The 23,707-nt window shown below is 44.6% G+C and overlaps 1 protein-coding gene across 1 annotated transcript in view; it reads right to left on the bottom strand.

The window, feature by feature from the left end:
• Positions 1 to 4,207: 4,207 nt before the first annotated feature.
• POMGNT1 (protein O-linked mannose N-acetylglucosaminyltransferase 1 (beta 1,2-)) overlaps positions 4,208 to 23,707 on the bottom strand; it is a 55,413-nt gene continuing 35,913 nt past the window's right edge. Inside the window, exons 14-21 of the mRNA XM_068239580.1 lie at positions 21,869 to 21,941; positions 21,387 to 21,515; positions 21,179 to 21,304; positions 17,121 to 17,185; positions 16,270 to 16,314; positions 16,058 to 16,193; positions 13,661 to 13,770; positions 4,208 to 10,486 (exon numbers count right to left, since the gene is read on the bottom strand). Of these exons, the coding sequence (XP_068095681.1) occupies positions 10,399 to 10,486; positions 13,661 to 13,770; positions 16,058 to 16,193; positions 16,270 to 16,314; positions 17,121 to 17,185; positions 21,179 to 21,304; positions 21,387 to 21,515; positions 21,869 to 21,941 (772 nt within the window). The 3' untranslated portion in view covers positions 4,208 to 10,398. The remainder of the gene's footprint in view (positions 10,487 to 13,660; positions 13,771 to 16,057; positions 16,194 to 16,269; positions 16,315 to 17,120; positions 17,186 to 21,178; positions 21,305 to 21,386; positions 21,516 to 21,868; positions 21,942 to 23,707) is intronic.

Raw genomic sequence — 23,707 nt, forward strand, 5'->3', positions numbered from 1 at the left:
TTTGTAAACGCTATAACTTTTACCCAAACAAATAAATATACACTGAATGGGTTTTTTTTTAATCAAAAACATGTTTGTCCACATTTTTCGCGCTGCATGTATACAGAAATTTTACTTTATTTGAAAAATGTCAGCACAGAAAGTTAAAAAAATCTTTTTTTGCCAAAATTCATGTCTTTTTTGATGAATATAATAAAAAGTAAAAATCGCAGGAGCAATCAAATAGCACCAAAAGAAAGCTTTATTAGTGACAAGAAAAGGAGCCAAAATTCATTTAGGTGGTAGGTTGTATGAGCGAGCAATAAACCGTGAAAGCTGCAGTGGTCTGAATGGAAAAAAAGTGGCCGGTCCTTAAGGGGGGTAAAGCCCACGGTCCTCAAGTGGTTAAAGGACACATCCGAGCTCTATTAAAATAAAAAAAATCCACTTGCCTGGGGCTTCCTTCAGCCCCTGCCAGCCATCCTGTGCCCTCACCGCCAGTGGTGCGGGGTCCCCTCCGGCTTAGGATGTCCACTGCACTTGCGCTAGCAGCTCCCAGAGTCGCACTGACATCATCCGCACAGTACTGCCCAGGCGCAGTAGTTCTGCATTATATGCAACAGTATATGTTGGGGCAATAGAATACTTGCAAATTTGATCCAAGTGAGTAAATCTGTAAGAAATTGATCTGAAAAATGTGTTTGGCCAGCTTATGTGTATTAAAAGGAAGCATTGTAAGCTTTAACCACTTCTCTACCACAGGTTTTTTCCCCTTCAAATGCTCTTCCCATTCATTCAGTAATAACTTTATCACTAATTATCACCCTGAGATGATCTATACATTATTTTTTGCAGAAAAAACTAGGCTTTCTTTGGGCAGTACTTTATGCTAAGAATTATATTATTTTATATGCATTTGACAGGGAAGAAGAAGAAAAAAATGAAAAAATCACCATTTCTCAGCTTTCAACCATTGTAGCTTAAAAATAAAATGTGCTATTGTAGATAAAACAGACACCTTTTATTTGCCAATTTGTCCCAGTAATTACAATGTTTAAATTGTGTCCCTAGTACAAAGTATGGCGATAATATTTTATTTTGGGTTAGGGGTGAAGGAGTTTCAAAAATAATGAAAATGTATTTAATTTTTCTATGGTAAGTGAATAATGGTGTATTTGGAAGTAGTTTTACTTCTTGGCCACAAGATGGTGCTATACGTACTCAGTTTTCTAAAAATAGAAAACAGAACCAAATATTTAGATGTATTTATAGGTGTTTGTAAACAAGGACGTAGAAAAGCGTGGCAGAAGTTGCTAAGTGGTTAAATTCCCCTGCCCAGCTTCCTTATGATTGTTTGGTGGTTTTGTAATAGGGATAATTGAAAGAAAAGACAGCTTAAGGAGAACAATTAGTGCTATTTATAAGGCATTTGTATAAACTCATGGAATGACAAGGACCGCACAGAACAAAGAAATCATATCCGTCTAGAGAGGATTCTATGACTTGCTAAGGCCCGGTTCACACTTGCGTTGGACTGGCAAATGGATCCGTGAAAACTGATCTGGTGACCGGCCGATCGGATCTGTTTTCACTCCGTTGCCATTCCATTTCTGTTTCACTGCTTGAGTTCATTCTCCCCACATCCCCCAGACCCCCAAAGTGTTTTTTCTATTTAGAACGGTTCCCGTTTCTTCACTAGTGTGAAGAAACATTCCATTTTTTTCATTGCCCCCAATGCAACACTTCAGCTTCCATTTCAGGTCCACTGGGATGCGCAGTCTGGAAAATTTGATGGTGCAAGAAAGTTGCGGTCTGTTCAGCGGAACGGTTCCATTCGCATCTATTCCTCCCCCCCTCAAAACAGAAATTGGAAAGGCAGGCCAGGCAAGATATATATTTAAAAAACACCACACACTTCAAGTATAGACAGCCTGGTATAGGTAGCCAGTTACAGGTGCGCCCAGTATAGGCAGCCAGGCATAGTTAGCCAGGCATTGGTGCCCTCATTATAGGTATCCAGGTATGTGTGCCCCCAGTATAGGTTGCCAAATATAGGTGCCCCAGTATAGGTAGCCTGGACGAAGGAGCAGCAGGCACACACAGCCGCGGGGAGCCCGACTCCCCTCCCTCACCTTGGGCCCTTTAGCGCTCCCTCCTCCAGAATTAGAGCTCCGGCCAGACAGGGAGGCTCTACCTCACTTCGGCGTTCCATGCGCTGGAGGTTCATGCGGTGCTGGTCTTCTGTCTCCACTGCTCACTCTCTACTTCCTGATTAGCAGAAATAGAGAGTGAGCGGCGGAAATAAAGAAGTCACGCATGAAGATTCAGAACATGGAAAGTGGAAGTAAGGTGAGCCTCCCTGCTCTAGGGGAGAGCGCTGAAGGACCAGGGATAAGGTGGTGGCGGGGGGGGAGAGAGTCTGTCCTACACCCCCCCCCCCCAGCTGTGTGACTGCTGCTCCTCCCTCTTGTGCTGCACCCCATCCACAAGTATGGCCCTGTGCTGGCCCCGGAGCCACAGGCCCCCCTTCCCCCGCAGTTGCATCCACTGCTGGGGTAATTGTTATGCCCCTGATACAGGCCATAAATGCTTGCCCAGCAGGAAAATGTACTATTCATGTACAAGACTCTTCCTCCACAGCTGTCCAAGATGGGAAAGGAGGAGGAGGGAGAGATGAAAAAAAAACAAAAACATTTCAGTCCATGTAAAATCTACCTGCAGCCAGCCCATCGTGACTTCACTTCAGCGGACGTCAATACAGAAAAGATTGTAAGAATGGTTCTGTGATTCTGCCTGAGATTTTACCTAATCTAGTCTAGAGCATAACACTAATCACAGATATTGAACTTGAAGGTAGCCTATTCAAATAAATATGGTGGCACGCACCGCTTTTTTTTTTTTTTTTTTTTAAGCAGAACTGCAGTCTAGCATAAGCATACATTTATGCCAACTACTCATTGCCTCTGTAGTTCTATCTACCTTTGACTTAATAATGACCTCTTTATGGATTTCACGGTGTATATGGTAGGATTCACTTATCTGGATCTAGTGTAAAAATAATGCAAGCATACTGCATTATAGATCATTTTGAAATGGAACCAAGATAAACTTTTACTCATTGCATTATTGTGCCCCTTACATATAGTTTACAGGGCATTCCTTTTTTTTGTTTTAATTCCCTATAAACTAAACAAGCGCTGCCCATAGCTCCTCCAGCACCTAGGCATTCTGAGACCCATGGAGCAAGTGCTCATGGGAGCTCAGTCTGGGGAGGAGGTTTTTCCCCAAGGCAGAAGGCGCTACCAGCCAGAGATTTCAGAGGCAAGGGGGCGGAGAGAGAATTGGAGATTTCACAGGCTGAGGGGTGGAGATGCAGAGCAGCTTGTCTGTGTGTAATGATGACTAGCAGAATATGGCTGCTCTCATTGTATCTCAAGGAAGAAATAATCATATACTTTAAGGGGGCACTATGGCGAAAATTTTTAAAATTTAAAATATGTGCAAAGAGCCATTACTTTTCTCCTATGTCGCTTTCACTTACAGTAGGTAGTAGAAATCTGACAGAAGCAACAGGTTTTGGACTAGCCCATCTCCTCATGGGGGATTCTCAGGGATTTATTTATTTTCAAAAGCACTTAGTGAATGGCAGTTGCTCTGTCCAACTGCCAAAAAACTGTGTAGCGAGCAGGGAAGCTGGCTAGCACCATGGTTTAAATCCTTTTTAGGGAATGTCTTTATAAAGAATAAAAGCCTTGCTGAGAATCCCCTATGAAGAGATGGACTAGTTCAAAACCTGTCAGATTTCTACTACCTGCTGTAAGTGACAGCAACATAGGAGAAAAGTAATTTTTGGCTCATTTTACTCTGGAAAAAAGTACTTATTTGTCTATGCTTGCACAAATTTAAAATTTTACCATTCTTTGCCATAGTGCCCCTTTAAGCATGCTTATTAGGACACTACCACTTTGAAATGGTTGACTAGCATGTTGACCCTCTTCCCCATAATGCTTCCTGAGTCAGTGGACAAAACAAGTGTGCAAATATGTTTGCAAGTATGCAAGTCAGGTGACTTGTCTTCAGTCCTGAAGGATCTACAAAATTGCTACCCAAACTTTATTTTAGGAGGTCAGTAATGGCAGCCTCTATACTTTACCTTGTAGATTTTTTATAAAGAAAAGAAAAAATTTCTACACCACTAGTTTAATCGAGAGATGCTGGACAGGCGAGATATATTTTAAAAAATCTTTTATTGTTTGGTGTTATTTAGCACACATTAAAAAGTTCTTGAAATGAATGAAACCATTAGATACTGATGTCACCAACACCACACTACATGCATACTGCAACACAGAATCACACCACAATATCCTGCTATGTCACCAGAGCAGGGACGGTACCATTCATCTACCACAGGGCCACCAGTAGTGCAAACTGATCCAGACACTTCAGCCCATCCTCAGTATATTACAGTGACAGCTGCCTCAGGGATAGACGAAAGAGCACCAAGCCTAATAGAATGTGTGCTACCATTTTATTTTCTACTACCAGAGAGGTGCTGAGGGACCTCAATCTCTGGTTCACATTGAACCGCATGGACGCCTCTGAACAGAGTGCTGCTTACCAAATCCTGCTGACAAGCTAATAAGAGTGCTTTGGATGGTGCCTGTATAAATAGCAGCAATAGTGGGAAATTTGGGTGCACGATAAATAGCAGCCACCAGGGCCACCTGCAATACGAAAATACCACTACAAATAGCAGGCGCTTGCACTTACTGTTTGCAGCCATAATTTGCATTGCGCCCTATTTACCAGGCACCCAAATTTACAACTACTGTCGCTATTTATAAAAGGCAGCTATGGCGACGTGAAAATTCTAGTTAGGAGGGTGTGCAGGGGGTGGTTAAGGTTAGGCTGGGGGGATGTACTTGTGTGTATGTGGTCGTTAAGGTTAGGCATCTGGGGGTGGGGGGGGTGGGGAGGGGCGGTGTGGTTTAAAGATAAGTATTGCCTTGCTTTTCCAACCCGCCCCCCCCCAAAAAAAAAAAATACATGACTGCATGGAGACTGCACTTCTCTATTTTGGGTTTCGTTTAGCTTTAGAAGGAAATGTAGTGTTTTCTAGACTTATAAAAATAGACTATCTTCAAATCAGACAAATCCCAGTCAGGGCACCATCTGTGAGGATTTATTTATTCCCACATCTCAAAATCATACAAATAATTTCATTAGCTTCCCCCTATATTGGCCCTAAACTACAATAGATATATAACTATGGTGGGGATTAGATTGTGAGCTCCTCTGAGAGAGAGCTACTAGCCGAAGATGTCAGCGCTGTAACTACTTAAAAAAATAGATCTGAAATTGCCATTACTTTTTCCCCTTTGTGTAGAGCTCCACCTACTGGTGGAAATGGATGCAGGACAGCTTCTTTCTGCAGTAAATATCACCCAACACCACACGGTCACATATGGGTCAGGGAATGATCTGTAAATAAATGAAGTGCCAGCAAATTTAAACTTTACAGAAGTTGCACCAAAACAGAAATGATTACAAATATCGGTATTTAACTACATCATTGCACTTCAGATTTACAGTTTTAATTGCAAATCAGCCCATGTTTATAATGGGATTCCTTTATAAAAATGTGCGGGTGACTGTTCAGCTCTGAAATGGTAAAGTGGGTAATGTAGCCAATTAATTGATGTAAAGAAACTCCTTGTGGTGGCCAGATGTGGAAAGTTGCTTTAACATCACATAACATAGCACCATTTCTGTACAGTAGTTCACATGACTCTCCAATTCATTTAAAAAAAACTGAAGGGAGAAATGAACTGAACCATCAGTGTGACACAAAAAAAAAAAAAAACAGTTCTCAGAGAGTAAAGTTTCACAGCCAATGGAAATCCAGCTGAAAAGGAGAAATCCCTCCCACTCAGTGAAATTAGTCCTAGGCTTAAACCTTAGTGTACCAGAGCTGTAAAATACAGATTTTATACATACCTTCCTGCAGCCCCATCCGCTCACTCCCATGCCGCCATCCTCCGTTGCCCGCAGCTTCGGAAACCGGGTCCCCGCACTTCCGTCAATGTGGCATAAGAGAAGTGCGCACTCTACGTATTTCTCCAGCAAGCTGCTGGAGAGATGCGCAAAGAGCGCACTTCTCCTGTGTAGCTGGCCGCGACAAGGTTCAATGATGAGACCTGGTTCTTGTAGCTGCAAGCAGCGGAGGACGGCGGTGTGGGAGTGAGCGGATGGGGCTGCAGAAAGCCTCAGGTATGTATAAAATCTTTGTTTAAGGACAACTGAAGCAAGAAGGATATGGAGGCTGCCATATTTATTTCCTTTCAAGCAATACCAGTTGCCTGACTATATAGCTGATCCTCTGCCTCCAATACGGTCAGCCATAGACTCTGAACAAGCATGCAGCAGATCAGGTGTTTCTGACATTGTTAGATCTGACAAGATTAGCTGCATGCCTGTTTCTGATGTTATTCAGACACTACTGCAGCCAAATACTGTAGATCAGCAGGACTGCCAGGCAACAGGTCTGCAAAACAGAGGTGCCTGGCTCTTCTATTGACCACATACGCTATTGATCTGTTGTTACTGCCTGATGAAGCAGGATCAAATCTGTGAAACTCGTTGCATTGTCCCCCGGAGTATGTAAATAAACTTGTTATATTTGACAAACACATTGGCAATTTTTGTGTCTGCTTGGAGGAGGCAAGTCCACCACTGCCTCCCCACGTTTTAAACTTTTTAGGCACTTTTATCCTTTTGGCGCCTCTGTATCCACTATCCAATTCATACTACACTAGATGAAATATTAAGACTCATTTCATCTTTCTGGCTTAAAATAATTTAAAACATTTCTGTATTAAAATGATTCAGAAAAAAAAAAAAATCACTATACATTCCTTGAAAGGAAACCTTACCGGAGAGGGATATTTCCTTTTAACCCTCTGGGCGATACAATTACATCGCCCAGGAGGGGGCGCAGCACTTTTTTTTTTTTTAAATCATGTAGCTAGCCTAGTGCTAGCTACATGATAGCCGCTGTGCAGCAGCATCCCCCCACCCCCTCCGATCGCCTCTGGCGATCAGCGCAAGCAGGAGATTCCGTTCAGAACGGGATCTCCTGCTTGGCTTCCCCCGTCGCCATGGCGATGTTCGCGATGACGTCACCGACGTCAGAGGGAGTCCCGATCCACCTCTCAGCGCTGCCTGGCACTGATTGACCAGGCTGTGCAAGGGGTCTGGGGGGGGGGGGGGGGGCTGCGCGGCACGGCGGATCGGCAGCGATCGGAAGTTACACGTGTAACAAAGAAAAAAATTATGCAAATATGTCGCGCCTGAGAAATCCTCCTGCGCGACATACCCCGAGCTCAGCTCGGGATTATCGCCCAGGAGGTTAAACAATACCAGTTGCTTAACAGTCTTGCTGATCTCTTTGGCTGCAGTAGTGGCTGAATCACACACCTGAAACAAGCATGCAGCTAATCCAGTCTGACTTCAGTCAGAGCACCGGATCTGCATGCTTGTTCAGGGGCTGTGGCTAAAAGCATTAGAGACACAGGATCAGTAGGAGAGTCAGACATCTGGTATTACTTTAAAAAGGAAAAATCCATATCCTTCTCAGTTTAGGTTCCCTTTAAGCAGCAGCGTCAGTTTACAAATGTTGTGATAAAATACAGTATTGTGGGACAATTTCTCTAGTGCATAGCTGAGGTACAGTCAAGTACACAAGTTATTGAGATCTGGAGGTGCATTGCCAACCAATTCTCAGTTTAATCAGGGGTTAGCAACTATTCACAACTGCATTTATAGTGGTTATTCAGCACATTCAGAATTTTACGCTCTACATCAGGGGCAATAAAACCTCTGGATTAGAGGAACACTGTACATAAAAAGTACAGTTATTTAAAATCCCCCAGTGATCCACAGTACCTGCTCCCATCTCACCCCTCCTCCCACAGGCAAAGGTGGTCCATGTGATCTACAAAGTTGAGAGTTGTTTAACTACATCAAGCACCACAACTACCTCCAGCTACTAGTAGGTGCAGTTGGGTAGGAAACAGATGGCCCCACTATTCATTTCAGTGGAGAGGATGCCTACTTTCCACTGCAAAGTAGACTCATCAGCCAGGGTGGAGCTGTGGGTATATAGAAAAACAAAAGAAGTCCTGGCTCTTTGGATGACATGTATTACAGCATTCATTGGCTAAAGCTGGTGTCACGCTACACCAGAGCAAGGTCATACCCAGTTTTGCAGGGTTTCCTGTCACTATGAAGTGGAGGCATTCCATTCATCAAATAAACTTCAATGCAATCTGCTGTTGTGGGCAGCCGCAAGCCTTTAAGTCTGCTGCCTGGTCTATCGAAATACAAGCAGCAAACATGGTGTGAACCAAGCCTAACCCCAGAGACAGAAAATGCGAGCCTTAATGTCCGTTCACATGCTTCATTAGGCTTGGCACACATGCCTTTTTATCCAAAATCTTGCTGTTCAATTTGTTGACTTGGCCAATCTATAGTGTTGTCCTTACTCTAAATTTCTGCATTAAGTCAAAGCTGAAACAGTACAATAATCTGCTGCTACAAGAGATGGAAAATACAAATATAGTCTATGTGAAGATTACGGGCCATATCTAAGGTTCTCCCAAGGAGGTGAAAGCTGTCTACTAGGTGGCAAAACCTTAACACCTGCTAGAATTACTGACAAGTATTCAGTAAGAAGTCCTTTGGCAAGACTTCCTAACACTGCAGGGTTGTTTCTTGAGCGCATCCCAGTGGCTGCAGCTCTTGAGCAATTTGCATCCAATAGGAGAAAAGCACTGTACAAATGGTCGGATTATTACATTGGACCACACAGTGTGCAATATGCAAGGACATGGAAAGTCATGGCTGACATACCCACTAACATGGTTTTAGTCTACTACAGTGTGTATTCTTGTACACTGCCCCATTTAAAGCAATGTATGTCCTTAGCATTAAGTCTTGTACACACATCCTAAGACTAATTTGGGAGGGATCGAGACTCGATCCTTCAGGTGACAGTTCAGGGTTGAAACACAAACAGGACTCTAGCCTGTAGACTAATGACGCGTTCTGTTGATATGTGTGTGTGAGTGGGGGTGGTGGTGGGGGGAGGCTGAAAGAATGGGTGGGGTGAGTAGGAGAACAAGGCAAAGTCATTCCACCATGCAGATCACTCACCGTTTTTAGGGGCATAGGGGGCCACCGTACATACACACCTAAACAGCCACCTCCGTAAAGAACCATCGGGATATGCACGCAGCTAGCAAAGTGCTAGCTGCGTGCAGTATAAAAAAAATTAAAAAAAATTGTGAAAAATTGGCCCAGCGTGGCCGGAGAAATCCTTCAGCGCAGGATAACCGGCAAGAAGGTTAATAGCAGACAATGTGTGACATAACCAAACTACATCGGCACAATAATTTATGACTCTGGTGCTGGAAAATCTTCCATCACACCCTGCTAGAAGGTTCAGGTATTGAGAAGGTGGCAATAACCAGCTGGAGAAGACAACATGGAGAAGCAAGTTTCAGTACAAGACCTCAATATCTACAAAAAAAAAAAAAGTGGAGTTGGTGATCTATGCAGACTCAATGCAATCACCACTGCCAGTGACGAATACATTACAAGGCAGGGTTACTGTGATTGAAATCTGTTAAAAAGCAAAACAGCTGTCTGAGGAGCCTCTGGTAGAAGTCATTCCAGGATAGTAAAACTGACAATTCAGTTTTACTGCACATGACATTATTGTGCTTGTATTGGCTAGTGTTGTATGACTGGGCTAAGGCATCTGGCAGGTGCCTTGCTTTGATGACAGGCTCTCTTTAATCCTTTGCACAGGGTCTCCCCGTTTACCATTTTCCCGACAGACTAAAGTGACTGACAACCAATCATCAGTAGCCATGCTGTGAAATAGTAGACAATAAAAATAAAGTTTTCAGAGCATGAATGCAGTCCGACGAGTAGACAGGTACTCAAAAATAAGGCACTGTAGGTCGTCAGAGATCGTGTCATCCTCAGCGATTTCCAATATAGGCAAAAAACATCCAAAAGTAAGGTTCTGCATCGTCTACAGCAGCAGTTCTCACACACAGACATTCATAACGTTCATCAATAAATAAAACAAGACACGGCACATTGATATGTCCCAGAAAATGGCAGCAAACCAGACACCATCTGTAGCTACACCAAGGTCTGAAACCTCTAACTGCCTGTGCAGAGAGCGGGATTAGTGTTCTAATGTCACTGGATCAGCCCCATACCAAATCAGAATCCACTTCTCCGAGCATAAAAAGCTACAGGCAGATCTGGGTGTCCAGTTGTGGTCTCGGCTGGTGGTGCAGACCGGTGTGGGGTCACAGGACAGTTTGTATAAAGGTCCCGTCGTCAAGACTGGTCCATTCCAGCCACAGCAGCTTCATCTTTGGGAGGTGGTTCAAGGTAGATGGGGGTCACCGATGAAGGCTTCTTACTCCTGGGTGACAGAAGGAATGGGCAAAATTATACATTTAATGTTATATACATTTTCAGTAAATTAGTGAACAGGAAACTGAAGTTTGCCTTCTTAACCCTCTTGGTGTTCTGATTCTTTCTAGATTTTAGGGTCTAAAAGCGGTGCAATTTTTTTGCACCCTTTCAGACCCTAAAACCTGGAAAAAAAATCATGCTGCCAGGGATATCTGCAGCAGTCCAACAATGACTCACCTCACTGGCTCTAGCGATGCAGTTTTACCTCCATCCTCCAGGTGGCGCTGCAACTCTAGAGTGAGGAAGCAGAGCCTCAGCGGAGCAGAAGAAGAATGGCAGCTGACGTCGGGATCCCCTGCGAAGTATGTAATGACGCCCGCTGCGCGCATTGCTCTGCACACAGCCTCTGGCGGCTACCCCGAGCAGAGGTCGGGATTACCGCTCTGAGCTGCGGTTTTCCGCCCCAAACCTAACTCAGGATTACCGCCAAGGTTAAAGAGGGTCTGTAACATTAAAAAATTCCCCTGGTTTGTGATTCTTTACTGACTACTGTAATTTGTTATACCTTCTAATAAAATGTTTTGAAAACCAAAAAATTCCCCTGGGGGGTACTCACCTCAGGAGGGGGAAGCCTCTGGATCCCATCAAGGCTTCCCCCATCCTCCTGTGTCCCACCGTCCTACGGTGGTTTCGCTGTGACCCTTCGAACAGCGGGCATGTAAATATTTACCTTCCCTGCTCCACTGCAGGCGCAGTAGTGGCTCTCGGCTTGGAAATAGGCAGAAATAGCCGATCCCAGATGGGTCCGATCTACTGCGCAAGCACAAGCCGCCTGCGCAGTAGATCGGACCCGACTGAGATAGACTATTTCCACCTATTTCCGAGCGGAGAGCCACAACAGCACCCCCGATGGAACAGGGAAAGGTAAATATTGCACAGCCTGACAAATTGTCGGCTGTGCATTCAGTGGGCTGCAGCGAGACCACCGTGGGACACAGGAGGACGGGGAAAGCCTCGATAGGATCCAGAGGCTTCCCCTCTACTGAGGTGAGTACCCCCCAGGGGAACTTTTTTTTTATTACAGAGCATCTTTAAAATAGAAGGTATTTGCGATTATTCAGGTTAGCATGAGCTCTGAGATGTCCCATAGTGCATCACTGCTGAGTATGCAAATCATCTTTGTTGTCCCAGAAAGAAACACACCTCCAGAACCGCTGAAATGCAATGTGTCAGCTTGTTATCATTGCATTCCAGCAGTTCTGGAGGTGTGTTTATCTATCTGGGACAACAAAGATGTTTTGCAATTTCAGCAGTGATGCATTGTGGGGCATCTCATAGTTCACTCCAACCTGAATAATCACAAATGCCTTCTATTTTAACAAGGCAAACTTCAGTTTTACAGAGCATTTTATTAAGGAGGCTTCGCTCTGGTTCACCATAAGCTTGCTGGGCGATCTGTAACTCCAGACATGGGAAAGCGAGGAGTATTGCTTAGTGCTGCCAACTCAAAAATGGATGTGAGAGGGAGCTCCTGCTACATACTGTATAAATCACTGCTGCTCCCAGCATAGGAAGCATGTGGACAGTATTATCTTTCACAACAAAGAAATGCAGTGTCCACTGCAATCCAGGCAGCTTCAATAACGAGCAATACTGTAGAAATGTAAGCAGTAGACGTGCCTCCGAATGTGAAGGACTACTTATTAAAACAAACACGCAGCTGAGAGGAACATGAGGACCTACAAAGACACCCGTTTCCAATGCTCAGAGTGCCATGCCTGGCAGCACCACTCAAACTTTCTCCTTATCCGCTCTGTAGCTGTGAAGAGGGGCAACCATGCTGAGTGATAAATCGTGCCAGAGGAGAAAGCGAGGAGCAATTCTGAGTAGTGCCATCAGCCACAGCACCCTGTCATCATCATTGTAGGGCAGTGTCGGACTGGGAGGTGGGAAAGCTGAGGAAATCCACTTGCTGGCCAAGCAGCAGTAATGCTGCTCACAGCAGTTGCTGCTCACAGTGATGACTTGCTGCAGGTTTCTATTGGGATGGATAACACAGGGATACTGCTGCTTGGCCAGCAAGTGGATTTCCTCAGCTTTTCCAGCTCCCAGACAGACACTGTTGTAGGGTATTTAATTCTGTGTGGATTTGTCAGGGCAATAGAAAGTGTCGTACACAACCAGGGGCAATTTTGTTTAAAGCAAACCTGAACCGAAAATTATAAGTCAAAATAAACATACACACATCAGACTTTACACCTGTGTAGTCTACTCTTCAATCTTTTTCTCCTCTCCTGCATCCTGTTTGTCCACTGATCAATTGAATTCTCCATCCTCCATTATAAAATGGTCATTATCCCATAACAGATTCCTGGTCAGCACACTTAGTGAAACATGCACATTACCTTGCTCACCAGTTGTCCTTTCAGTTTTAACTGACAGCAACTGATATATTTCAGTTCTGACAAAATTTTGAGAGGAACTGACCGCGAGGTAAGTATGTAATATTCATTTGCCGGTACATAATGTGTTTATTTTAAATAATTTTACTCGGTTCAGGTTCCCTTTAAAGTCGACCCAAATTAAAAGTACAAGATTTCAGAAATAAAATCTATATTCTAACTTATAATAATAAATAGCCTTTTTTCGGCTGCATGATGCCAAATATAAAATATTTTACATTTACTGGAGAAACCCCTCCCTTCCTTTCATATTGCCGGGACAGAATGCGGCAAAGTGGTGAAATAGGTGGTGTCCGGCAAAGGAGGCTAATGGCTGCCACCTGTATAACCCTAGTTATGAAAAGAGAAGGGTGAAAAGCATGCACTGAAATGCTCATAGGCTTGAAGGAGTGTTTATTTAGCTTTGTATGTGTCAGTGGTGCAACTAAATATTTTGAATTTAAAAAATGTTTGGTTTGGGTCCCCTTTAATTTTTTTCCTGACAGATACCCTAGCACTGTGTCTGCTTGTAAGCGCCCTGTTCTACTCCTCTGGATTTCCTGTTTCAGAACTAGAATAGATGGCTGTGTGTAATTATAGTTTACCCTAAAGGTCCCAGTTGAAATGTGGCATATACTTTTATACGTATTACAAAAGGTAGTATTAAATTGATGCAAATAAGAGGAAAAGGGAATATATCTAAACTATTAAAAAAAAAAAAATTCAACAAAGTTACTTACGAATATGGAGAGGACGGAAAGCCAACTACCAAAAAGTGGTTTCTCTTTCTGAACAAACGCCATAGACCCTTGTGGTTCCCTCGAACATCCAGATCCCATATATGGAGGCACTGTGAGGACAGAGGTAAGGAGAATATCAGTGCAGTGTCCACCAATACCACTCAGTACACATGCCATATATGGAGCCTCTGTGAGGACAGCGTTAAGGAGAATGTCAGTGCAGTGTCCACCAATACTAAACAGTGCAGAGGTGAGGATAATGTAGCAATCTCAGTGCAGTAGCCACTGATACCGCACAGTACAGATGCAATACATGAAGGCACTGTGAGGACAGAGGTGAGAAGGATTTTAGTGAAGTTTCCATTGATACCACACTGTAAAGATCCCATAAATAGAGACACTGTGTCGACAGAGGTGGAGAGTGTACAATCCAGTGATCCCACACAATACAGTGGCTTGCAAAAGTATTCGGCCCCTTGACGTTTTCCACATTTTGTAATATTACTGCCACAAACATGAATACATTTTATTGGAATTCCACGTGAAAGACCAATACAAAGTGGTGTACACGTGAGAAGTGGAAAGAAAATCATACATGATTCCAAACATTTTTTGCAAATAAATAACTGCAAAGTGGGGTGTGCGTAATTATTCAGCCCCCTTTGGTCTGAGTGCAGCCAGTTGCCCATAGACATTGCCTGATGAGGGCTAATGACTAAATAGAGTGCACCTGTGTGTAATCGAATGTCAGTACAAATACAGCTGCTCTGCGACGGCCTCAGAGGTTGCCTAAGAGAATATTGGGAGCAACAACACCATGGAGTCCAAAGAACACACCAGGCAGGTCAGGGATAAAGTTATTGAGAAATTTAAAGCAGGCTTATGCTACAAAAAGGATTTCCAAAGCCTTGAACTTCCCACAGAGCACTGTTCAAGCGATCATTCGGAAATGAAAGGAGTATGGCACAACTGTAAACCTACCAAGACAAGGCCGTCCACCTAAACTCACAGGCCGAACAAGGAGAGCGCTGATCAGAAATGCAGTCAAGAGGCCCATGGTGACTCTGGACGAGCTGCAGAGATCTCCAGCTCAGGTGGGGTAATCTGTCCATAGGACAACTATTAGTCATGCACTGCACAAAGTTGGCCTTTATGGAAGAGTGGCAAGAAGAAAGCCATTGTTAACAGAAAATCATAAGAAGTCCCGATTGCAGTTTGCCACAAGTCATGTGGGGGACACAGCAAACATGTAGAAGAAGGTGCTCTGGTCAGATTAGACTAAAATGGAACTTTTTGGCCAAAATGCAAAATGCTATGTATGGCAGAAGACTAACACTGCACATCACTCTGAACACACCATCCCCACTATCAAATATGGTGGTGGCGGCATCATGCTCTGGGGGTGCTTCTCTTCAGCAGAGACAGGGAAGCTGGTCAGAGTTGAAGGGAAGATGGATGGAGTCAAATACAGGGCAATCTTGGAAGAAAACCTCTTGGAGTCGGCAAAAGACTTGAGACTGGGGTGGAGGTTCTCCTTCCAGCAGGACAACGACCCTAAACATAAAGTCAGGCCAACAATGGAATGGTTTAAAACAAAACATATCCATGTGTTAGAATGGCCCAGTCAAAGTCCAGATTTAAATCCAATCGAGAATCTGTGGCAAGATCTGAAAACTGCTGTTCACAAACGCTGTCCATCTAATCTGACTGAGCTGGAGCTGTTTTGCAAAGAAGAATGGGCAAGGATTTCAGTCTCTAGATGTGCAAAGCTGGTAGAGACATTCCCTAATAGACTGGCAGCTGTAATTGCAGAAAAAGGTGGTTCTATAAAGCATTGACTCGGGGGGCTGAATAATTACGCACACCCCATTTTGCAGTTATTTATTTGTAAAAAATGTTTGGAATCATGTAAGATTTTCGTTCCACTTCTCACGTGTACACCACTTTGTATTGGTCTTTCACGTGGAACTCTGATAAAATTGATTCATATTTGTGGCAGTAATGTGACAAAATGTGGAAAACTTCAAGGGGGCCGAATACTTTTGCAAGCCACTGTATATATCCCATTCATGAAAGAACTGTGAGGGCAGATGTGAGGAGAATCTAAGTGCAGAGTGAGGCCCCGTTTACACTGACGATCGCAAAACGCAAAAAAAAAAATCCCTGTACATTTTTGCGATTTTTGAGTGATCGCAATTTGCATTCAACATACAATGCAATAGTGATCACTCTAAAATGGCAAAAAAAAAAAAAAAAATGCATGTAGCACTAGTGCAGTAGATGGCCGCTAATCACCCTAGTGTGAATGGGCCCTGAGAGTGAATGTGAGAGAGAGAAAACAACCAGATGAATTGGCTTATCTCCAGAGGGATACGTGTTATTCTGCAGATAAACCACCTTTGCCAGCTGGGTCCACGTGGTAAAATCAGCCTCCTGTTCCATTCGGATGTACATAATGTATGTTTTTCCTTCTGTGTCTGGGATAAAGGAGTCTTCACAGGGGTTCTTGCTGTGATCCAAAACCTCAGCCTCACTGGAAAAGGAATAAAGGTGTAAGGCAAAGCCACCACAAACCAGCACAATACATCTAGTGGCTGGAGAGGACCTACCCAAGAATTCGCTGGATCTCTATCTCATAGGCATCGCTCCTCAGGCTGCCCAATAGAGAACAAGAAGAGATCAACAAAGACAGTGAGTTATACATGTCATAAATCAGTTCCTCCATCAGTTCGAGTTACTCTTACTACTTCCACAACACTAGAGAACATTATTTTGCAAGTTGTAAAAATAAGCATGTGTACATTTCTTTGTAATCCTAATCATTCCTCCGCCAACACCCCCCCCCCCCCCACACACACACACACACAGTCACAGATACCAGAAAGAATTCAGAAGCAATAACAGTTTTATAATTCAGACCACACTGGTCCTTTCTATCATCATTAGTTATCCTTCATTTTACCATTTAAAAGATAAAAAAATAGATACATTTAAATGATAGAAATAACATTTAGGGCTCAGACACACTATACGTGCTTCTCTGAGCGCTTGCGATTGATTAGCAGATTATGGCATGCCAGTCCATAATTTTTTTTACGCATGCACAATCGCGGTGATTTTTACAGCGATTTTAATGATGGTGAATGGGAGCGATTTTTAAAAAGCGAATCAGAAAGCGCTAATCAATCGCAAGCATTCAAAAAAGCGCTTATACTGTGTCTGAGCCCTTAGAGTCTATTAAACCACTTATTTTTCAGTAGAAAAATACATATATTTATCCATAGGTCCCTACATGAGTCGTGAAAGAGGGACAGATGAAGTCGAAAGTGGGAAAGAGGAGTTTAACTCCCAAAGAGGAACTGCTCTTTGAACAGGGACATTTGAGAGCTACAGAGAGGACACCTAGGATGAATCCCTGTCTTTACAATGCAGGACTTTCCAGTAATGGGGAATGGCTCACCTCTCCACGTTTGACATCTGCACATTTGGAACAGTGTTGAATTTGTGTTTTTTAAAGTAAGCTTCCTGAAGAAGAAACACAAACATCAGTTACATATGAAATAGTGTCTTCAGAGTACAATGTTTCCTCTAAAATAAGACACTGTCTTATATTAATTTTACTCGCAATTAATGTGCTAGGTCTTATTTTCGGGGAGGGCTTATAATTTTGGTCCCCAGTAAAGCCCTTCTTTCCCTCCCTGATGAGCTGCCATGTAGTGATTCCCGTATGTGTCCTCCCTGGGGACCTGGTCCACAATGGCAGCCCAGCCCAGTATAGCCCTTCACTCCCTCCCTCCGCAGAGTGGCAGGTGGAGCATTACAGCAGAAGACACTCACCGGCTTCCGACGTGGCAGTGATAACTTCTCTCCTCAGCAGCGCCCGGGTTCCTCTGGTTGACAATGGTGGTACTTGTCATGTGACGTGGCGGGACGTGCATGCGTCACATGAAAAGAGCCGCCGTTGTCAAAGAGAGGAAGCTGAATGCTGCTGAGGAGAGATGTTAACGATGGCACATCGGAAGCCGGTGAGTTTCTTCTGCTGTAACGGACGTTAATGCTCCGCTGTGGGGGTCACATTGGGCGGCCAGCTAGGTCTTATTTTTGGGGGATGTCTTATATTTCAAGCATGCTTAAAATATAAGCTGGCCTTATTTTCGGTGGAAGTCCTTTTTTTGGGGAAACACGGTACAGCTGTGTGACTGGTGGCAGGCAGAGATGGTCAACGAGATGTAAACAATTCCGGCTTGTATGCAAATTTAAAGGGTAGCTGAACTTAGAAGAAGGTGCTAAATGGAATTATGTGGTGGTGTTCATTAGTTGTATTTATATTCCTTCTTTTCCCGTTTCCTCCAGCATTGCTTCCTTTCTCCATTATTGATAGTCCTTTTATTTGACTCTGGGTTAGTCAAATTCATTCGCCCAAAAGTGTCCTCACATTTAGCTGTGACTGAATTAATTGTATTGAGCATGTGCAGAATTCAAGAACTGTGCATGTGTAGTACAAGGAACGATTTGTGCACAAAGATGGCATGCATGAGAAGTTCCTGGGCATGCATAGTTCATGAACTTGTGCATGCTCAGTATAAATGCACTTATGCAGGGCCACTTTTTTTGCCGGTGGAGTGCGGCAGAAGATGGGGTCACATTCAGGCAAACTGATTAGAACAGGAGTGTCAAGCTCAAATCCCAAGTGGGACGAAAATTAAACTCTAGGACCAGGTTGCGGGCTAACTTTAAATCTAGTGGCTACCTCTCTCCCTGATATCCAAATAGCTTCCCTCTATCCCCTGTACAGTTCACTAGAGTTTAGCGTCCTCCCTCTCTCCCCCTATACAGTATCCTGGAGTCTAGTGGCCCCCTCCCTCTCCTATACAGTTCCCTGGTGTGTGGTAGCCTTCCCTCCTTCCCCTATACAGCACCCTGGTGTGTAGTAGCCCCCCTCCCTCTCCTATACAGTTCCATAGTGTGTAGTAGCCCCCCCCCCATACAGGTTCCTGGTGTGTGGTAGCCCCCTCCTTCCCCTATACAGCACCCTGGTGTGTAGTAGCCCCCCTCCCTCTCCTATACAGTTCCATAGTGTGTAGTAGCCCCCCCCCCATACAGTTCTCTGGTGTGTGGTAGCCCCCCTCCCTCTCCTATACAGTTCCCTGGTGTGTGGTAGCCCCCCTCCCTCCCCTATACAGCACCCTGGTGTGTAGTAGCCCCCCTCCCTCTCCTATACAGTTCCCTGGTGTGTGGTAGCCCCCCCTCCCTGCCCTATACAGCACTCTGGTGTGTAGTAGCCCCCCTCCCTCTCCTATACAGTTCCCTGGTGTGTGGTAGCCCCCCTCCTTCCCCTATACAGCACCCTGGTGTGTAGTAGCCCCCCTCCCTCTCCTATACAGTTCCATAGTGTGTAGTAGCCCCCCCATACAGTTCCCTGGTGCAGGGACGGATCTAGGGGGGGGGGGGGGGGCAAGCGGGTATCTTGCCCCAGGCGCAGTTTGTTGAATTCTTAAAAAGGCGGTTAAATGAATTGCAGTTTAGGCGCCAAAACCTGATCTTTATGCGCCAAAACCTGACCTTGCCCCAGGCGCAACTTGGTCTTGATCCGTCCCTGCCCTGGTGTGTGGTGGCCCCCCTCCCTCTCCTATACAGTTCCCTGGTGTGTGGTAGCCCCCCTCCCTCTCCTATACAGTTCCCTGGTGTGTGGTAGCCCCCCCTCCCTGCCCTATACAGTTCCCTGATATCTAAGTGCTTTCCCCCACCCCACGTGGCTTCCCTGGTCTGGTGATCTAAGGCTTATCCTCCAGTATAGCTTCTCTGGTGGTCCAGAGTGGGCCAAACATAATGCAAAGTGGGGAAATCACCTGAGGGCCAACTCTGAATGCTCCGAGGGCCAGATATAGCCAACGGGCTGAAGTTTGACACGTATGGAATACAATCACTCATAATGGGGACCTGGAGTGACACAGGAGGAAACTGAGAGCACAAGAAGGCAAGTACCATTACACGGACAGTGCTGCATCATTACATTTGACCTTTTCCTAGTTCAGGTTCATAGTAATGCAAATGCCATGCAGCTTGTTTATTTTGATTGGCCCAATTCCTAGCTGCATACAAACTTACATTCAATATACATGCAAGCAAGAATTATGAGCATCTGATTGCCCAACTCTAGTGGCAGGCTGAGATGACCAATGAGATGCTAATTGTTCCAGCTTGCATGCAAGTTACATGTAGCTTGGAACTGGGCTAACCAAATATTGCAGCAACTGCATTTAAAGTGGACCTGAACTCTTGCGCAGGACAGAAGGAAAACAGAGAAATGCACCCTGTATGTATTTAGAGAGTTTAGCCTGTCTAATTCCCCCTCATATGTGACTAATCACAAGTGTAATTTGATCCCTCAGCTGCCTGCTACGTGAAAGCAGCTAATTTGTAAACACAGGATGTTAACAACATGTCTGCTTCCATGAAAGCAGGAAGTAGACACTGCAGATTTATTGCAGGATTTGTATCAGCTGTAAAGCTAGGAATACACGGGTCGACCCGGCGTCTTGTTTAGCCGCCGGATCGACTCCCACCGCGTCCGGATCGATTCCCGCTTGCCCCGCGGGCGCTTCCTTATCTACCGCTGGACTCCCCGCTATTGTCCGCCTGCGAGGATCGAGCGGGGGAATCGATCCGGCGGGTCTTTGGACCTGTCGGAAATTATCAATCGAGCCATCAGCGGCTCAACTGATAATGGGGAAACGTACCGTGTATCCCCAGCATAACACAACTGTTTTCCTTTAAAGGTTATTATGCTGTTGCATATCATTTAGAGCAGAGAGTAAGTTCTGAGTTCAGGTCCGCTTTAACTCGACCTAATGAAAGCTGCTTGCAAGTCAGATACATTACAGGTCACTGATAAGCTCTAGTGCCAAGACATATACCGCAGTGTCTCATGTTAGAAGGCCGTTTCTATCGGTACTGTGCTGCAACGCGATTCTCCCCGATGTGTTTGCAATCCCGTTCTTTTATAATGAATGGGATCGCAGTGCAAAAGCACAGGAGTGCATGCAACCATGCTTTGCGATTCTATGGTAAACCATGCATGGATGAGGACGTCAGACAGTGCAGTCTATGTACTTCTGATGTCCCTGCGGATCACGAACACTGCGCCTTGCTGAAACGCGATCAGCAACGCGTAGATGGCAATGAGGGCTTAGTGGCAATCTACTAGCGGAGATGTGCAATCAGGAAAACTGTGTCTGCTACAGACATCAGATAACGGTACTTTACTCAAATACCTTCCGTTGGATCGGGGTACAGTCTAGTGGATCCATCTGAATTATCTGGAACTGAACCGATCAGGATATTTGTGATCAGGTTGGACTTTCTCGGGTGATCATTGCTGTATTCACTGCAATGGCAGGTATCAAGCCCCTCCCCTCTCCCACGAAAATAAAGATGCAGCTCAGCCAGCACATCTTCTGTAGCAAATGCCAACCTCAGTGTTTCATATAAATGTTAGAGGACGAACAATGGACTCACATGGAAATAGCCATTCATGTTGAGGCCCACGATGCCGAAGTGATAGGACCTGGACACATCCGGAATGAGACACTCCCTCCCTTTCCTCTGCTCCGGCATTCTCATCCACATGTCCCAGTCCCAAAGCTGGTGCAGGAAGACAAGGAATAATGAGAATGGCTCACAGTGTGGTTACCCAACTAGAACACACCATCAGTCAGGTACTTGCCTTTTCTGGAGTCGGCCACTTTGGCTCCAGTTCATCTTTGTAAAGGTTTCTGCGAAGAACCCAGCCAAGACCAGGCATAGTCTCCACTCTATAGAGGAGGGAGGAGTCTTCTGCAGTGTGTTCATAGCCCTGTACAGAAAACAGTGCCTTGAATTACAGACCACTGTATGGGTCCTCACTCTTTATGTATCCAGAAAGGTCATATGGAGAACAGGCACAGAGAAGGGGTAGGAGGGATGAAAGAGCAGGGGACAGTGGAGGGAGCACAGAGGAGCAGCACGAGGAAGGAGTAGAGCACAAATGAATGGAGAGGGGGCACATAGAAGAACTAGAATAGTAAGAAAATATATATTTATTTTCTTTTTTTGGGGGGGGGGGGGGGAGAGAGAGAAATTGGCACAGTGGCAGAAGAATAAAGAAGGAGGGGCAGAGTGGAGAGAACATATGGGGTTTGGAGGGGAAACAAAGGGGGAAGCATGTACCTGGTCATTCCAGGCGGAGATGCAGTATAAAGTCTCATCTTCCTCCAGCAGGTGGATTGTCTGACTTAGAAAGCTGTGGATACACCAAAAATAATGAATCTCGTTTACTAAAGTAAATGGAGTGTTACAGTATTACCCATGGTAACAAGCCAATATATAATTTGTGACTGTCCTCTGGATTAACACCACAATATGTCTTTACTCCTTACAGCCGAGCCAATTCTAGTCTTTGGAGTGCACAAGGATGTATCATAGAAGGATGACACTGTCCATGTAGCCAACCAATCCAGCACCTTCTTTAAACAGATCAAAACTTTATTGTATCCAGTAAAGTCAAATTATGAGCCAATGTTTCGACACTTCGCAGGGTCTCTTTATCAGGGCAATCTGCTCACGGCAGTATGCCACTAGCAATGCTCGCAATAATAAGAGATTGGGGGACCGCATGAAGTTACCTCTGAGCACTCATGGTCTGTGTGGCTGCTGATCTGTTTAAAGAAGGCTTTTCCTATAGAGTGTTCTATGGATGAAAGATGGAATGCAATATAGAAGGATGTTAAGGAGTTCACACAGCATCAAGTACAGAAAAGCTCTACTAAATTGCCCCTTGACCAACAATTATTTCCCCTGAAGCACTGAGAACACCCTGGCTGCCTATTCCTCTGTGCAAGCGCCTGTACACATACACAGCACTGGTGTACTTTATCTTCTTCATAAAAGTGTAACTGGTTACCAGTCACAGGTGCCATTCCTTCGCATTAGAGTGGATGGGTCAGAAGTATAAAAAGTGACAGCAGATTAATCTGTAGCTGTGACCAGGAAGTGAGCACCACTGGATCAAAACCTGGAGGCTAGGAGCAAACTAGGCAGTGCAGTAATCTATACGTTCCCTGCATTTTGCATTTCTAAATATTTGGGTACATTCTTGTATGTGTTTATTCAAAAAGTTTCCCTTTTTCAAATAAAAAAAAAAAAATACAGCATCATATTTATTTTATAAAAATATGCATCAAAAACGCAAGTAAACGCAGTCATCTGTTAATTAAACTGACAGATAAACAGATGGTTCTTTACTCTGTTACGAACAATTGTTATCAGCCTGACTGATCGACTACCAATTTGTTTTGCTGTGTTTTGTTTCGTGTGTGCATAGGCCCAGGAGGAATCTGCTGGTGGTCCCCCCTGAGGTCAGATTGCACCCTATGTGGTTAGGGGCTCATGGCCCTGTGGGTGACCTCAGGTAAGTTTGCTCTTAGGCTTTTTATCCTATATCAGACATGTGTCCAATCTTGGATATGCTCATTGTATGTGTAGGATGCAGGTGCACCCACTGTTAGGCCCCTTTTACACTTAATCAGTTGCTCTCTATAAATTATTTTCAAAATAATGCCCATGTTTTCCTATGGCAGTTATTATTCGTGTTTTAACTGAAATCTTTCACAATGCACTGCTATGGAAAAACCACGTACCAACGCATACTAACTGATTAAGTGTAAAAGGGCCCTTAGCGCAGGGACCCCTCTAGGAGATTGGCTTTGACGGCCGCAGAGAGTCTTAACCCACAAGCCTGATGGATATGTGGCGCTAACAATTTTATTTTGGGCTGCTGCGTTAGCGACTGGTGATCTGTGAGTTTTGAGCGCAGGTCCTTTTAAATGTTGCACCATTTCTTAGTTACGGCCAATGAAACCCGGTTGTTTGTATCAAGCTTTTCTCAAATACTGAAATCTGGAGATCAAATCTTATCAGTGCTTTCAGCATATCCACCCTGTTCCCGAGTATCCCTCTGGCTTCTCTTGTGCACAGACTGGCAGCAAAACAGGCCTGTAGAAAACACTG

The sequence above is a fragment of the Hyperolius riggenbachi genome, chromosome 6 (genome assembly GCF_040937935.1).
Source record: "Hyperolius riggenbachi isolate aHypRig1 chromosome 6, aHypRig1.pri, whole genome shotgun sequence".
Lineage (NCBI taxonomy): Eukaryota > Metazoa > Chordata > Amphibia > Anura > Hyperoliidae > Hyperolius > Hyperolius riggenbachi.